Source organism: Oncorhynchus masou, chromosome 28, assembly GCF_036934945.1.
Source record: "Oncorhynchus masou masou isolate Uvic2021 chromosome 28, UVic_Omas_1.1, whole genome shotgun sequence".
In the NCBI taxonomy this organism is placed as follows: Eukaryota; Metazoa; Chordata; class Actinopteri; order Salmoniformes; family Salmonidae; genus Oncorhynchus; species Oncorhynchus masou.
In genome coordinates, this window is record NC_088239.1 from 20,869,033 (window position 1) to 20,884,862 (window position 15,830).

At 43.0% G+C, this 15,830-nt stretch overlaps 3 protein-coding genes across 6 annotated transcripts; 2 read left to right on the forward strand and 1 right to left on the reverse strand.

Moving 5' to 3' along the window:
* The first annotated feature begins 2,733 nt into the window (after positions 1–2,733).
* Positions 2,734–4,797, forward strand: LOC135516958 (homeobox protein Hox-A3a-like). The gene is made up of 4 exons (XM_064941016.1): positions 2,734–3,118; positions 3,505–3,863; positions 3,965–4,096; positions 4,507–4,797. Exons 1-4 carry the CDS (start codon positions 2,734–2,736, stop codon positions 4,795–4,797), a joined length of 1,167 nt encoding a protein of 388 aa, XP_064797088.1.
* A 1,245-nt stretch (positions 4,798–6,042) lies between these two features.
* Positions 6,043–11,414, reverse strand: tm9sf1 (transmembrane 9 superfamily member 1). 4 transcript variants are annotated; one of them, XM_064941543.1, is made up of 10 exons: positions 11,192–11,414; positions 10,975–11,056; positions 10,414–10,634; positions 9,960–10,091; positions 9,728–9,850; positions 9,275–9,627; positions 8,729–8,883; positions 7,909–8,094; positions 7,260–7,533; positions 6,043–6,849 (listed from the first exon to the last, which is right to left on the reverse strand). In XM_064941543.1, exons 3-10 carry the CDS (start codon positions 10,627–10,629, stop codon positions 6,456–6,458), a joined length of 1,833 nt encoding a protein of 610 aa, XP_064797615.1. In that variant the 5' UTR covers positions 10,630–10,634; positions 10,975–11,056; positions 11,192–11,414; the 3' UTR covers positions 6,043–6,455. The 4 variants fall into 4 exon arrangements, with proteins under 4 accessions (XP_064797615.1, XP_064797617.1, XP_064797614.1 ...); XM_064941545.1 differs by having other exon boundaries at positions 10,980–11,056; positions 11,192–11,292; XM_064941542.1 differs by having other exon boundaries at positions 10,975–11,414.
* A 1,102-nt stretch (positions 11,415–12,516) lies between these two features.
* Positions 12,517–15,322, forward strand: LOC135516959 (flap endonuclease 1-like). Its single transcript, XM_064941017.1, has 5 exons — positions 12,517–12,617; positions 13,252–13,304; positions 13,387–13,496; positions 13,631–13,761; positions 14,132–15,322. Exons 1-5 carry the CDS (start codon positions 12,517–12,519, stop codon positions 14,214–14,216), a joined length of 480 nt encoding a protein of 159 aa, XP_064797089.1. The 3' UTR covers positions 14,217–15,322.
* The last annotated feature ends 508 nt before the right edge of the window (positions 15,323–15,830 follow it).

Consider the following 15,830-nt stretch of genomic DNA (forward strand, 5'->3'; position numbering starts at 1 on the left):
CCACACTGTGACACTAAAGACATCGATTAACGAAAAAACAACTTGCCTGACTGATCTTCCTGTTCATATCTTTTGTTTTCACAAGCATTATGTGTTCTTTTCACAGGCATCAAGGTGGACAACTCATTTTCTTATTACATTTTTTTTAATTCTGTCATCACAAATTCTAATGTAAATGTTTATCTAGAATAATATTTGGTGCCACAGTCTAAACATAATTATGATGTAGACCTTAATTCAAAGAACACTTACTTATAAACTACTATACTTATAAAACGTTAAATACTGTAATATAATACGTATTTCTCCCTTCATTGATGAGGTAAAACAAAACAATATTTATTTTTTTACAAACGAATAAAGAACTGTCCACGAATATAGTCTACACACTCACGTATGCCATAATATATAATTTATATATATATATATATATAAACTTAGCCTTTATTTAACAACAAATTCTTATTTACAATGACGGCCTACACTGGCCAAACCCGGGTGAACCAGGGTGTTTGTGTCTGACCGCTGCGCCACTCAGGAGCCCCTATATACACTTGTCCAAGTATTTACATTTTTCTGTGCATCTACAAAAGATACAAATTGCATGTAGTGTACAAATAGGCCTAGCATTTAGAATAAAATCGCATTTAGGATACTGTCTTATCTACAGTATCCCCCCCCCCCTCCCAGTATCCCCCCCAGGTAAAGATCAGTAGCTATGTTAATAGTCACATAGGCACAACATTATCACATATTTTCACCACTAACTGTATAATTTAAATGTCAAATGCAGCTGTAACAGTATAATTTTAGACCCCTCGCCCATACCCGGGCGCGAACCAGGGACCCTCTGCACACATCAACAACTGACACCCACGAAGCATCGTTAACCATCGCTCCACAAAAGCCGCGACCCTAGCAGAGCAAGGGGAACTACTACTTCAAGGTCTCAGAGCATGTGACGTCACCGATTGAAACGTTATTTAGCGCGAACCACCGCAAACTAAGCTAGCGTTTCACATCCGTTACACAGCCAAGGTAAAGATCAGTAGCTATGTTAATAGTCCCATAGGCACAACATTATCACATATTTTCACCACTAACTGTATAATTTAAATGTCAATGCAGCCAAGGAGGTGGACAACAAACAAGCATTTGAATGGTAATACTTGAGACAGTTTGTGAAAGTATTGCTACCAGGGTTGACCATACACGGCATTTACATGTCCAGCCATTGGTCACAAATTGTATCTGAGGAGGATAAAAGCTCAAGTACAAAGTAATCAGTGATCACCTTTGTATTTGAGGTGTACTAACTGCATGATCAACAACATGCTGTGAGAGACATGTAGATGGGGGTTTCAATTTGCACTTTTAAACCAAACAACAAAGACACATTACAATCCCTTTTGATTAAATCATGGAGTGATAATCACATCGAAACATGATGAGTTGCCCCCTGACAGTTATCTGTCTGGACAAAAACAGAGTGTAAAGTAAAATAATAGTCTTTAGGCTATTTACTACATTCTTGTCCATTGCAATTTTGGAATTTAATTCCATTTCTGGAGTTAAATTAATACACATATTTCTACCACTCACAGCCATTTAGGCCACCATTGCTAAACACATTTTTGTGGGTATAAGGAATCGGTATATTTATACCACTCACAGCCACCACCATCGCTAAAAATGTTTTGTCTCTCTCCACAATTCAAGAATTATGCAATCCTTGGTTAGACAACTGTTAACTTGGTTGAAAAACTGTTAAAATTTGTACTCCCCGAGGGTACCAGAACAACATTGGGACATATCTGAAGAGACACTTTATGGCAGAGATGTGAGGAAATTAACATTCTGATCCAAGGAGAGATAAACATGTTTGACATGTGTAATAAATTAGGCCTACATAGAAGTGACAGGCTATGCCACTATGTTTGATAGATATGTCAATTATAGTGTTAACCCACTGGGCACAGACATTAATTCAACATATATTCCATGTTGGTTAAACGTAATTTCATTGAAATGAAGTGAAAACAATGTTGATTCAACCAGTGTGTGCCCAGTGGTTCAATTCAAGAGTTGACAATAAAAATGTCTTAAAACGTTATGGGCCTATTTAAATTAAAATATGAGATAAGCAGGCTGAGCACAACACCCTAACCATTAAACGTCATAACCACATTTAATCAAATAAAGTATTTTCAAGGTGAAGAAAGGATCAAACGTATTAATCAAATATGGGAACTCACAGTGGCACTGGCAATTATATTATAAATGACTAGCTATTAAGTGTGCACTCTGCAAATAGCTCGTTCAAGCTTTTAAAATATAAATGGTGATCGTTTTATGGATATCCGATAAAGAGTAATAAATTGCACCAAAATAAATCAACCATTCATTAAATTGTTTCTGTCAAATACTTTTTTGCATATTTCTGTCAAAACTATTTTGCTTGTACAAATTACTATTTAGTTCAAAATGTGTGTATAATGGAAATAATGAATGGACCCTTCCAGGGGCGCGGCCTCACTGCCAAGATACCTGAATGGAAGGCTGATTGGCTGCGACCTTGACCCACACCCACACCATTCACCTATAAACAGCACACCAATGAGTTTTTGAACTTCTGGAAGGGTGGTTTCGGAGTTTACCATCTTTAGGAAACTGCGTGGTAATTTGTTTGGACGATTTCTTGTTCACATAGGCCTATTAACGTTAGTGAAAAATATGGCAGACTGGAAGGTACCAGTGAGCTTCAACCCATCCTACCACGCTTTTGCCTATGGTCTCGTGTACCAACCAGGGGCTGAGCAAAACCATCCTAACTTCTCCAGCTGGACAGAGGCCACATACAACTCTGGGGTCAGCGCCAGCTACTACTCGCAAGCGCAGCCACAGCATCAATCACCATCCTGGAGTAACGAACTAAACAATGCTGGCACGAGCAATGGCCAATACCCGGGTTCTGTGGTATGTCTTAGTGACCCTCACAGCCATACCCAGAGTGGCCGCCTCTTCATTTCCAACAACCGGGTTCCGCATGATCCGCAAACGGTGACCGAGCGGCCAAGTAGCGACACCCAGAGCGACTCAGAGACCCACACCTCACCAGGTAAATAAGTATCCACATTACTGCTACAAGTATGTAGCTAACATTAGCTAGTTGTTTTGTGCTAGGTAATCGCCGAGTATGTCTCTATCCGTGTAAATGGGTCCTACTGTACTCTAGGTTACTAGTTTGTCTTTAACGGACAGTATCGCAGACATAGTGGTAGTTATTGCACTGTATTTGATGGGTCTCGGGCTAAAGTGACGATCTCCCTCTCAAACTAAGCCCATGTGTGTTTGTATATCCAACGCCATCTTACTGGTTATTTGTTATGAACCGCTAAAAGTGCCCACTGGCGCAAGGGTTTACCCTTGGTCAGATTGCGTGGACAATCCAAACTGACTTCACATACCAGTAAATATACACACTTTTCTAATTTCCTCACTCAGAGTCTTTGAGTTCAGTGAACGACCGAGAGGAGTACAATCCGCAAGCCAACCATACCACCTGGGTGAGAAATGAGTTGGAGACAGCCAGTGGAAGCCCAAATAGCAATGAGCATGTATCCAGTTCGCATCCAGAGGAGTTTCGAAGTCCACACGTTATGGGGAGTGAGGACTGCACCCTGCGGTCATTGCCCCCTTCTTCCCCAGAGAAAGTGGACAAGAATATCCCCAAACAAAAAGCTCGAACTGCTTTCTCAACAGGCCAAATGGATGCCCTTACTCATAGGTTTAACATGCAGAAGTACCTCACCCCTGCTGAGATGAAGACCCTGGCTAGACTGACTGGGCTTACTTACAAACAGGTGCGTTAAGGCTACTTACTGTGTTAAGAACAATCTGCACTTCACAAATGTATCAAATCATAGCTGGTATTTGTTTCTGTTGCCAAATGTTTTTTTCCCAGGTAAAAACATGGTTCCAGAATCGCAGGATGAAACTGAAAAGGCACCAGAAAGATGACAGCTGGGCATCACCTGGCTACCCCATCCCTGGCTACCCCATTCCTGGCTACCCCAACATGCCACAGCGCCCCCAGGTGAACATAATTGTAGTGCTGTAACTTAATGTAGCAGGTGAATAAAGATGCATGAGCAGTCTCCCCACATCTGTTTTTCAGGGGAAACAGGAGTTGGGGTGAAACATCCACTTTCTGCCAACCCTGCAGAGAGTGCTCTGTAACCCTGTAAAATAGACATTTTCCTTACCCAATTAAGGCATTTGACTATTTATTTTTTTGCAATACTACATTTTATTGTATATTGCGCAACCAGCTGTCTAGCTTGTACATCCTGTTGGTCAGTAACAGTGGCAACAGGCTTTGTGGCTTGGTCACAATGGAGACCTGTCCCTAGTCTGGACAATGTCTTAAAGGCAGGACTATACATCACTACGCACAGCTGTGCTTTTGACTTTTATTGATATTAACCACCATCTGTTTTTTTTTAGTTTCAGGGCAAACCCCAAGCACAGATCCAGGACCACACCATTGCTCAACAGCTTCGAGAGACCATGTTAAGGAGTCCTCAACATAACCTGCCTTACTATGCTGTTGGGTATCCTCGGCTATCCTCTCCCCCCCTGCCCCCTGCAAGGCCCTCGGGCATCTGGCCCCTGCCCCCAGCTGTGACCCACCATGAGTACCCCAATGGCTACAGCACGGTCAGTGCAAACCACTATACTAGCATCAACAGTGATGACTGGAAAGGCATGAGCCCCATGCACAAGTCTAGCCAATAATCAACAAGAGGTAAAATGTTAGTGGTCATGGTGGTCAATTTACTGGATTGTCAACCTATTACATTTTTGTTTTGAATGATTATTACAATTAAGCTTCAGACAGGCAATTCTCCATTTGGTGAAGAGGTGTTTGATAAGATAAGCAATCTGTTTTAACCATTCGCCGGTCCCATGTGAAAATTGTATCCCCTCAAATTCTTTAAAATTATCTCAAGTTTGATGTTTTATACCTTCTAAAGTTCTTATCTGTGTATTTATTGTTGCTGTTTTGACATTCTGCTTTTGATACTACTCTGACAAAGCTTTGCTGTGTCTATGTTGGAAGTGGCACACTTTTATTCCCTCACTAGCCTATTTGACGTAATCTGTGCAAGGCACTACTAGATGTTACATGTTCCTACTGAATGTTTGTTGGTCCATGCCGCACCAGCTTTGTATCCTATTGGATGCTCTTAACATTACTGCCATGTTTTATGACCTCGTTGTACAGTGGTGTTGCCCCCCCCCCATGTCAGGGTTTTGTTTAGTTGGCCCAAAATGGGGGGAAAATGCATTGACATGTACAATAAGTTGTTGTCTTGGCTGATTTCAAATACTACCTCCCAGTTTAAATTTGTTTACACTTTGTGCCTACAGAACAAGGCCAATGTCTTCAAGTGTTATGTTTTTTTTTTAAATAAATGTTTCAACCTATTATAAAATTGTGGGATTTACGTATCTTAGGTATGTACTCAAATGGTTTACTGGTACAGTTGAACTTGATTAGTCTTTTCTTTGAAGGCATGATTGTAAGCTGAACCCAGCAACCTACCTGGTGTAAATATGTACATGACTGCTTTGACACTGGTTTATGGTAATAAATGCCTGTTGCCAATGTTGTCAGTCTTTCATGAGAAAAGGATGACTTGGTGCACAAATAAGCCATGTCTTAACAGGGCAAATGTTCATCCAAAATACTTAGTTTATGTAGTTTCACCTAAGCATACAATTGTAATGTCAGACACAGGCTTTCCACACTTGTTTAGCGTGTTTAATCCCAAACTCTCGTGAGCTGGAATAGCTCAGTCCCATGCTGTTTCTGGACAAGCACATTCCCTAGCCAGGGTGCTAGTCCCATAATTGGGAGAACATGCACGTTATCAATTGAATCAAACGTTGCTTCCAAATGTTGGCCATTATGAGCTCCTGTGAATAAAATCACTGAGTAGGCCTGGAATTGTCTTGAGCTAGCTCGGTGTGAACAGGTTGTAATAAAAAGATGTCTTTATTGAAAAGATTGTATATTTACACCAGAACCAATCAGTGGATGGTGACTCGTACACTTTCTCCCATCCCTTATGCAAGAGCTGATCCTTCTGCATCACATATTGCACAACACACTCATCCCTTTAAAGATACCCTTTCCACCTAACTCTGATTCTCTATTTCAACCTCCATGGCAGTCTTTCAGAAGGGCCCTGGGTTTCTTTCTCCCCCTCCCCCCATATGAGGCATATACACAGACCCATTCCTATGTCCAAATGCATCCTTCCTCACTTGTCAACCACTGACCTGTATGTGATTGGGGAAAAAAAACATTTTCTTAACCAATCAAATTGACTAAATGAAAGGACAAAGACATTCAAACTGGGCTGTTATGTAATTGGCTGTACATTCCCTCAGTCCATCTTGAGGCTGCGGTAGATGTAGCGAATAAAGACCAGCGAGGCCCAGAAGGAGACAGTACCCAGCATGAGGGAAAAGACCAGCGCTGTGAGGAGTGAGTAACCAAAGAACTCTGCGCTCTGCACCAGGCCACTCATACTCGAACGATTGCGGTAGTAAAAGACTGAGTAGACAAAGATGAAGAGGCCCGTGGAACCTGTGCTCAGCACACTGCGCCACCACCAGCGGTAGTCCTCGCCCGACAGCAGGAAGTAGGTGAGCGCCACTGAGATGCAGGCGCCCACCGAGAGGAGGATGGCGAACACGCAGAGGAGGATGCCATACAGGGTGTAATGCTCGCGTCCCCACACGGTGGCGAAGATGTAGTACAGCTCTACTGAGATGGCACTGAGGGAGAGAGAGGTTAGGGGAATGAGTAGGCAAGACAATATACACACAATTTATGTCTGGGTGTTCAACATTCAGATTGTTTTAAGCAGCTAGCTCAAAGTAATCACAATAGATTGCCCTGACATGGAGGTAGAAAAATGAATCCTAAAACAAGACAGGAGTAGGATTACACACTAACGTTATAGATGCACTCTATTTCTGTTTTTTTCTGTGACAAATGACAGCTACTAAAAGGCAAAACCACAAATGAAATGTGATCGATTGGTTTTATACACTGAGTTATAGACTCTAGAGCGACAGCTGTTTAACTGAGACAGGGGAAAAGCGCTCACTCATGACTCAGCAACGGGACTCCATTACCAAACACAGAGAGAAGCTCTCTGTTATTTTGATATTGTTACACACACCTGAAAGGCAGGAAGCCCCCAATGGCCATGTGTACAGCCGTGTGCTTGTACCAGGGCTGTGTGGGGATCTGGCGGGCGATGTTGCGTGTGCGACAGGGGGCCTGGAAGTTGCCTGCACGGTTCTTGCCCACAATGCCCCCGATGACAGTGAGGGGGAATCCCACCAGGACCCAGGCCCCCAGCAGCAGCAGCACTGTAGAGGCAGGCAGGGCCTGGGTGGAGCCGCTCCACCAGTGGACTGAGTTCACCACACTCCAAGTCAGGAACAGGGGAGCTGTGGGATTGATGGAGGATGGTTAGAGGAGGGAATCAAGGAAGTAGGAAGAGAGGGTGGTTAACAAGGTGAGATGGGTGGAGAAAGGGAAGGAAGGAGAGTGTAGGAAGGAAGAAAGGGAGGGGAAATAGAGGAGAAAGTCCAGTTCAAGCAGAGACGGAGAGAAGAGAAGATTTATGGTAATTGAAACTCAACAGTTCGACACACATCCTGCTAAAAAATGAGCACGGTGTAAACTTTAGATGTTCACAGAGTTTTATTGTAATTGAAACTCAACCAGAATTGTCCAAAACAAATGACACGGACAATATATATATGGAATATTTACCATATATATGTATGACGTGATTCAAAAGACCAAATCTGTCCTCTCACCTGAGAAGAGTGAAGAGGTGAGGATGATATTCCAGACCCAGCGCTGGCCATGTATCTGTGTGTAGAAGCTACAGGAGCAGTATCCTGACACGCAGCTCGTCAACGCGTACAGCATGATGGCAGCCGAGTTGATAGCACCATGTCGATGCACATTAAACATTCCCAGCAGCGCCATGACGATGATCCCTACAGCAACCAGAGAGAGGTCAAATGGCAGAGCTTGGGGGAAGGAGCCTGTCGTGATAACCACAGTTCTTCATTTCTACAGACTACTTTGTCACAGGCATAGTACATGTACATTAAATCACATTTTATTTGTCACATGCCCCGAATACAACCTTACCGTGAATTGCTTACTTACAAACCCTTAAACCAACAATGCAGTTCAAAATATTTACTAAATTAACTATAGTAAAACAATTAAAAAGTAACAAGAAAATTACATAATAACGAGGCTATATACAGGGGGTACAGGTACCGAGTCAATGTGCTGGGGTAGAGGTCAGTCGAGGTCATTTGTACATGTAGGTAGGTGGTCACATCCAAGTTATGCGTGTGTCCATGCTGATCAGATTTCCAGTTCTTGTCACACAGACATTCAATCCTCCTCCAATGAGGAGTAACAATGGAAAAGAAATGCAATGCATTTGATGTGCGCTAGAACTAGATGTCAACCGTCACACAACCATTCACAAATGGTCAAATTCAACCCTGATCTGCTCATAGATATTCCTGAATTGCGATTCTGTATTTTGAGGAGCAGTAATTGTAAGATTTAATAAATGTGTTCTGAGTGTTAAACCAGTGTGTTTATGGTTACCTGTGGCCAGGGTTAGAAACTGAGCCCCCACTCCCAACACGGCACACAGCAGGCTTTTATAAGGGGGGAACCTAAAGACATCTGTGTGGATGATCTTCCAGCCATTATCCCCTTGGTCCAGATCATCACAGCCGCCCTCCTCCTCAACATTGTACCTACAGGAACAACCAGAAGAGAGAAAGATCTTGAGATATGGGAATGTCATTCGCACAGAATTTAGCTACCATTTCCATACACAATCCTAATAAAACATGATATATAGCCACAAATAGACCTACTCTAATTATACCCAAACTCTTACATGCCAATCCTTTTTTTAAATGTATTTGTATTTTTACGCGATGGGACAAGGACATCCCTGCCAGCCAAACACTCCCCTAACCCGGATGACGCTGGGCCCATGGGTCTCCCGGTCGCGACCGGCTGCGACACAGCCTGGACTCGAACCCAGAATCTCTAGTGGCAGACCGCTGCGCCACTCGGGAGGCCCCAAAACAGAACATCATTAATGTCTAAACCTCCTCACTCCGTCCCCTCATTGGTCACCTTGCAAAGTCATTCTTGAGGACCCTCATGAGGATGATGATGACGAAGCCCAGCAGCAGTACCACCAGCACCAGGGAGTTGATAATAGACAGCCAGTGGATCTCTAGGGTCTTGGGGAAAAACGAGTAGTCCCTCAGCCTCTCGGCCCGCCGGGCGTGGTTCAGAGGGCTCTCGAACCAGTGCACGCTGTAGGAGAAGGACAGTGCCAGCCCGCCGCCCGTCCCCACCGCCCCATGCCCGGCACCACCCTCCTCCAGGGGCACTGGCTTAGAGTCCTTCACGGAGACGTTGGCAAAGATCACAGAGTTTCCGTTGTACTCAATGTTGAAGTCCAGGTGTGTCCACAGCCCCACCTATATACACACACACACACACACAGACAGACACATAATGCAGGTAGACTTATATTTGGGTTTTGACATGAGGGTCTGAAAGGGAGTCAGACTAACCCACCTTATGACTATGGGGCAGGAAGCCACTCTCCTCCATGTACCCCACAAAGCCCCAGATGGGAATGTCATCCAGGACAAACTCAAAGTAATACAGCTCCTCTATGGCCTCTCGGAGTTGGTCCACCTACATGAAAGTAGTAATAAAGAAAAAACATCACCAACTAGGTTTAGTTACACCTTTCCATGATGCAATGTACTGTGAAGTTCTGCGTATTTTGTCCGAATGCAAATACCTCTTTCTCTGTGAGAGTTAGCTGGCAGAGTAACTTCTTCTCTGTATTCTCTCTGAATTTGATTTCATACAGGGACTCTGCCATCCGATCCCCATCAAGCACTTCTCCTAGACTAAGGGACTTGTGGTGCACCTGGGGAAAAAAAGGTTCTCAGACGTGGTATGCCAAGTCTTAATAAAATTATTATACACACACACACTACTAACATGCATCTGTAGAGCCCTACAAGCATAATTCATTCGTCATATATTTGCATATCTACTAGTGGAGGCTGCTTAGTGGAGAATAACTCAATGGCTGGAATGGAACAAATGGAATGGCATCTAACACATGGAAAATATGTTTGATGTACTTGATACCATTCCACTTACTCCGCTCCAGCCATTACCACAAGCCTGATCTCCCCAATTAAGGTCCCACCAACCTCCTATGATATTCACATGTATTCACTGACCTCTTTAGGCCTGCAAACAGGCAACGTGTAGTAATGATACGTTTCCTGAGGGTTATGGTAAGGACCAACTTTGTTGACATATAATGTTACAGGATCCCCTTGCTTGTAGCTCACTGTAGCCCATGTTATCTGTGGCACGACACACAGGACCAAGATGCAATAACTTATCGTCCGGCAGACTCCTTGCTGGTTAGGATGATCAATTTCAGCCATCATGGGCCCTGTTGAAAATGAATAGATTCCAATAATTGAACAGGGCAATTGTCAAAAAGCCTATAAGCATATTCAGTGAGAGCAAACCATTGCATCATGTCGATATAACATCACTTTGCTATATCAACAACAGCCATCACTTACATAGCGACTGTCCCTGGCTACCTGTGAAACAACAACACATCGATAGTGCATTGCAAGAGTAAACTCTGCAAAGAGTCTGTACGTAGTCAGTGTTGACTGTACTATCTACGTTATTACAGTTGAATAAACATACAAAATTACTTGCTTTCATCGAGGAACTAGCTATCGTACCGTGCATCTCGCTAGCTCTAGAACATATCGTACCAAACCTGTCTGTCCGCTGGATTCCTCAGATTCCAGGCCCAAGAATACTCGCCTCCTCAGCGATGTCCAGCTAGGTTTGAATCTAAATATTGATACACATTTTTAATATTCTAGTTAGTTTCAATTTTGCTACTTCGATTATCTAGAAATCCAGATATGTATCGTATTTTTAAAGACACATGAATCGGGATGAAGAAGAGGACCGTCTCCACGTCACCTTAAAAAATAAAAATAGCTAACGATGACTGACTTTTCCGGAGTGGGCGGTGTGAAGAAGCAAAAACACACCTCCACGGTACCTATCTTCAAATCTCTTATATTTTCTATCTAAATAAAATATGATCAATATAATTATTTCGTTTGTGCATAGTAATTGTTGTTGTGTCTCCTCTGATTACTGTTTAAATTCATGATATTTCTCTTGACCGGATTTCCCTTAATCTCACTAACCAATCAAATATGTTTATTTACTTCCTGCCAAAGACACAGGCCTTTTAATCTGTTACCGGTCAATCGATGAACGACACTCGAATAGTCCTGGATTGTCAACCCAGTCTCTCATTGATATTGTACAATATGTACAAATTGTAATGCTTTGATACAGTTTTAGCATTTTCTTCGCAGCCTGAAACAGCTGTGACACGAGAACAGCCAGTGAGTTGCATGTAAACAATGTTTTATTCGTATGTTAGTCATGATAAATCCTTATTTTATAAAATATTATATTGTAGAAAATATTCACATTCAAATATCTTCAAGTTGCTAACGTTAGCTAGCAAGCTAGCTGTCTAAACTCATTTACAAATTAATGCAGCCCTTAGCCGTGGTATATTGCCCATATACCACAAACCCCCGAGGTACCTTAGTGCTATTATAAACTGTTTACCAAAGTAATTAGAGCAGTAAAAATACATGTTTTGTCATACCCGTGATATACGTCCGATATACCACGGCTGTCAGCCAATCAGCATTCAGAGCTCTAACCACCCAGTTTATAACAGACCTATACCACTGGTATGACAAAACATTTTTTGGAACTTAGTAGTGAGTGTTGCAACCAAGGACAGACGATTTTTAGGTGTTACGCGCTTCAGCACTCAGCAGTCCCATCCTGTGAGTTTGTGTGGCTTACCACAGTTGACCACGGAGCTCCAGCACGACGATCTGATTTGTTGGAAAGGTGACATCCTATGACGGTGTCATGTTGAAAGTCACTGAGCTCTTCAGTAAGGCCATTCTACTGCCAATGTTTGTCTATGGAGATTGCATGGCTGTGTGCTCAATTCTATACACCTGTCAGCAACAGGCGTGTCTGAAATAGCCAAATCCACACATTTTATTTATGTATATATATTATTATTATTATTTATTTTTTTGTACCCCATTTTTCTCCCCAAGAGGCGAAGGTCGATAGCCATGTGTCACAAACACAACCCAGCCAAGCTGCACTGCTTCTTGACACAATGCATGCTTAAAACGGGAATGCACACGACCATGTCAACGTGCATGTGCCCGGGCCGCCACAGGAGTCGCTAGAGCACGATGGGACAAGGACATCCTGGCCGGCCAAACCCTCCCCCAACCCAGGCGATTGGGGCCAATTGTGCGGCGCCTCATGGGTCTCCCGGTCGCGACACAGCCCGGTATCGAACCAGGATCTTTAGTTACGCAGCTAACACAGCCTTAGACCGCTGCGCCACTCAAGAGGCCCGAATCCACTCATTTGAAGGGGTGTCCACATACTTTGGTATTTGTAGTGTATTGTATACATTGTATTTTATTCTAACCCATTCTAATATTATATTTTCAAGTCTCTGTTACTCATGTGATTTCACTTGCATCCTCAGCCACATTTTATCAGACCATCCACATGCTTGGGCATGGGATCAAACCTGTCTAAGCTTTTGATGGCAAGCCCCCACAGCTGAAGTCACAAGAGGTAAAGAACGGGGTCACATCAAGATCACAACTTCATTGTCCCTCCTTGGGATGTTGATATGCATTTTCTCAAATGTTTAACAACATCTTTTTTTATGTAACTAAGCAAGTCAATTAAGAACAAATTCTTATTTACAATGATGGCCTACACCGGCCAAACCCAAACAAACCTGGGCCAATTGTGCAGCACCCTATGGAACTCCCGATCACGTCCAGTTGTGATACAGCCTAGATTCGAACCAGGGTGTCTAATGACACCTCAAGCACTGCGATGCATTGCCTTAGACCGCTGTGCCACTCAGGAGTCTTAATCTAACTTTTCTCTCTGTGTGGTTTTAGCTGGAGAAGGAGGGCAGAGGCTGAGAAACTGCTGGCCCAGGTGCAGGAAACAGGTACAGCAAGTCACCAACGACATGATACAGTAATTACACCAACACGTGTGTAGTGATGACCAATTTTTCTATTCACCACCAGGGGAGCAGGAGAACATTGACAAGTTCAGTAAGCGTCTGGTGAAAGTTACCCGGCAGCACAACGACGAGTGCAAGAAGCTGCTCACCCTAATGGGGGTGCCATACATCAAGGTTTGTCTCAAGTTTTCTTCCTTTCCTTAGCCACCCATAAACGAATCAATCTTCTGTGCACATAGTTAATGTACACCTCGGTCCATTCATTAAGTATTGAACGTATCTAAATTATCTTCCATCTCACCCACTAGGCTCCATGTGAGGCAGAGGCGAGCTGCACTGCTCTGGTTATGGCGGTAGTCGCCACGGCAACAGAAGATACGGACAGCCTGACATTTAGAGCAGGGATCCTACTGAGGCACCTCACCCCCAGCGACGCAAAGTACTACTGCAGTTTATATACCACCTTACCCATCTTTCATCCCAGTCATACAGTTTATCTAACAGTATTATAACAATAGAAGCTGTGTGTGTGTTGTATATTTTGTTTTTGAGGTTACTTGTAACATTTCTGTTTCTCTATCTTAGGAAGCTTACTATCCTTCTGTGAGTTCACCTGTGTTGTGACTGTCAAACTTTGTAAGAGTTTGTAATCCCAATTCTCCATTGTTTAATTTGCTCCTCTTAAACACACACATGCACGACAGTCCCACATAATAAGCAGTCCCTAGTTTGAGTTCCAAACCGTCACGCAAGCAGTTATCCCATTCCCAGAAGTCAGTGTGAGTGTTTGTCTCCTTGGCCCCTTGCAGAAGCACCCTGCCCCAGAGGACTGCCTGTATAAGGAGTCCAGAGGTCTGTTCCTGCAGCCTGACATTGTGGACTGCTCCACAGTAACCTCAAGTGGAGCGAGCCCGACAAGGACACCCTTATCCAGTTCATATGTGCAGAGAAACAGTTCAGGTACAGGATAGGATCAACATAATATAGCTTCACTGAGGTTATATTCCAACCCCTATGGAGCCTCACTCTGATTTATTTGAGTAAAAAATGGCTGGGGTGAATCCTACATTGACGTCAATGCAAGACTAATGGGAAATTTGACTTAATGGTGTAAATATGAGAATATACGCTTCAGTCACACTTTTGTATTCTAAATAAGTCGATTTTATTTGAATCATTTGATGTGGCACTGTACTTTCCGACAATGGCACTACTTTTTCACACGGTTGAAATCCTGCTCCACATCCACATGATGTTAAGCCATGGTTGGTATGAGTGATAAAATGTCTCATACTGTGAACTGTGTTTGTGCACAGTGAGGACTGCATCAAGAACAGCTGTAAAAGATGATGAAGGGCCGACAAGGCAGCACACTGGGATGACTGGACTCTATTCACCATCATTGGCTCTCTGACAGAGAAACCTATACATATTCAATGCATTTCAGTGCCTTTAAACAGGGTATAGTAGTAGGTGCCAGGCACACCGGTTTGAGTGTGTCAAGAACTGCAACGCTGCTGGGTTTTTCACACTCAACAGTTTGCTGTGTGTATCAAGGACATTCAGCCAACTTGACACAACTGTGGGAAGCATTGAAGTCAACATGCAACTCAATATGAGGAAGATGTTTAGTACACTCAGTGTATACCATACCTCATCTATGTTTGATTAATAAAAAACATTGTCCACACCATACTGTATCCATATTAAAATAATCCTCGCTACTTCCTCCTTTTTATTTAGGAAATGGGAGACCGGTGCAACAAGAAATGGGAGACCGGTGCAACCCCGGGCAAATAGACTTCAAAGAGGAAGTCAAGCAAGGAAAGAGGAAGTTGAGGAGTGTGCGTGATAACTTGACAACTGCAATTACAGTGTCTAGCCAAGTCTGTTCTTCATGTTGAAAATGTGAGAATGGGGTAGTGGTTAACGTATTCCAATTAAACTAGCAAGTTTTATTAAAATGCTTTTTTCTTGAATAAAAGTAATAGTGAATTTTGTATTTTGATTTATATTTTTCCAAATCCCACATGCATTCCCATTTAAGCCCGGAGATATAAGATGGTGAGATGGTTCTATTGACAAAAGCTTTGTTTGATGCATTTTTTGTTGTTTAATTTTTCATGACGGAAACAAATTGTGGAAGGTTTAATAGAAAGGGGATTTTTCAAATATTAGCATATACACATTTGCGTGCACCGTTTCACATTTGATTAGGACGCCCAGCACATAGCCTTTTAAAGCATCCACTTTAAGGCCCAGTGCAGTCAAAAATGTAGTTTCCCTGTGTTTTATGTATACATTGAGTGTATAAACATTATTAACACCTGCCTTTTCCATGACCTAGACTGATGACCTAGACTGACAAGGGACTGACAAGGGTAGGGTAGCCTAGTGGTTAGAGCGTTGGACTAGTAAGCAAAAGGTTGCAAGTTCAAATCCCGGAGCTGACAGGGTACAAATCTGTCATTTTGCCCCTGAACAGGCAGGTAACCCACTGTTCCTAGG

What these genes read in the sequence shown, in the direction of transcription:
- LOC135516958 (XM_064941016.1), top strand. Translation starts at nt 2,734, where the DNA reads ATGGCAGACTGGAAGGTACCAGTGAGCTTCAACCCATCCTACCACGCT. An exon ending in CTGGGCTTACTTACAAACAG is followed by an intron (nt 3,864 to 3,964) that starts GTGCGTTAAGGC and finishes TTTTTTTCCCAG; the next exon opens with GTAAAAACATGGTTCCAGAA. An exon ending in ACATGCCACAGCGCCCCCAG is followed by an intron (nt 4,097 to 4,506) that starts GTGAACATAATT and finishes GTTTTTTTTTAG; the next exon opens with TTTCAGGGCAAACCCCAAGC.
- LOC135516959 (XM_064941017.1), top strand. Translation starts at nt 12,517, where the DNA reads ATGGGACAAGGACATCCTGGCCGGCCAAACCCTCCCCCAACCCAGGCG. An exon ending in CCCGGTCGCGACACAGCCCG is followed by an intron (nt 12,618 to 13,251) that starts GTATCGAACCAG and finishes GTGTGGTTTTAG; the next exon opens with CTGGAGAAGGAGGGCAGAGG. An exon ending in CTCACCCCCAGCGACGCAAA is followed by an intron (nt 13,762 to 14,131) that starts GTACTACTGCAG and finishes GGCCCCTTGCAG; the next exon opens with AAGCACCCTGCCCCAGAGGA.
- tm9sf1 (XM_064941541.1), bottom strand. Translation starts at nt 10,921, where the DNA reads ATGAAAGCAAGTAATTTTGTATGTTTATTCAACTGTAATAACGTAGAT. An exon ending in GTTTCTAACCCTGGCCACAG is followed by an intron (nt 8,095 to 8,728) that starts GTAACCATAAAC and finishes TGGTTGCTGTAG; the next exon opens with GGATCATCGTCATGGCGCTG. An exon ending in GGGGGCTTCCTGCCTTTCAG is followed by an intron (nt 6,850 to 7,259) that starts GTGTGTGTAACA and finishes TCTCTCCCTCAG; the next exon opens with TGCCATCTCAGTAGAGCTGT.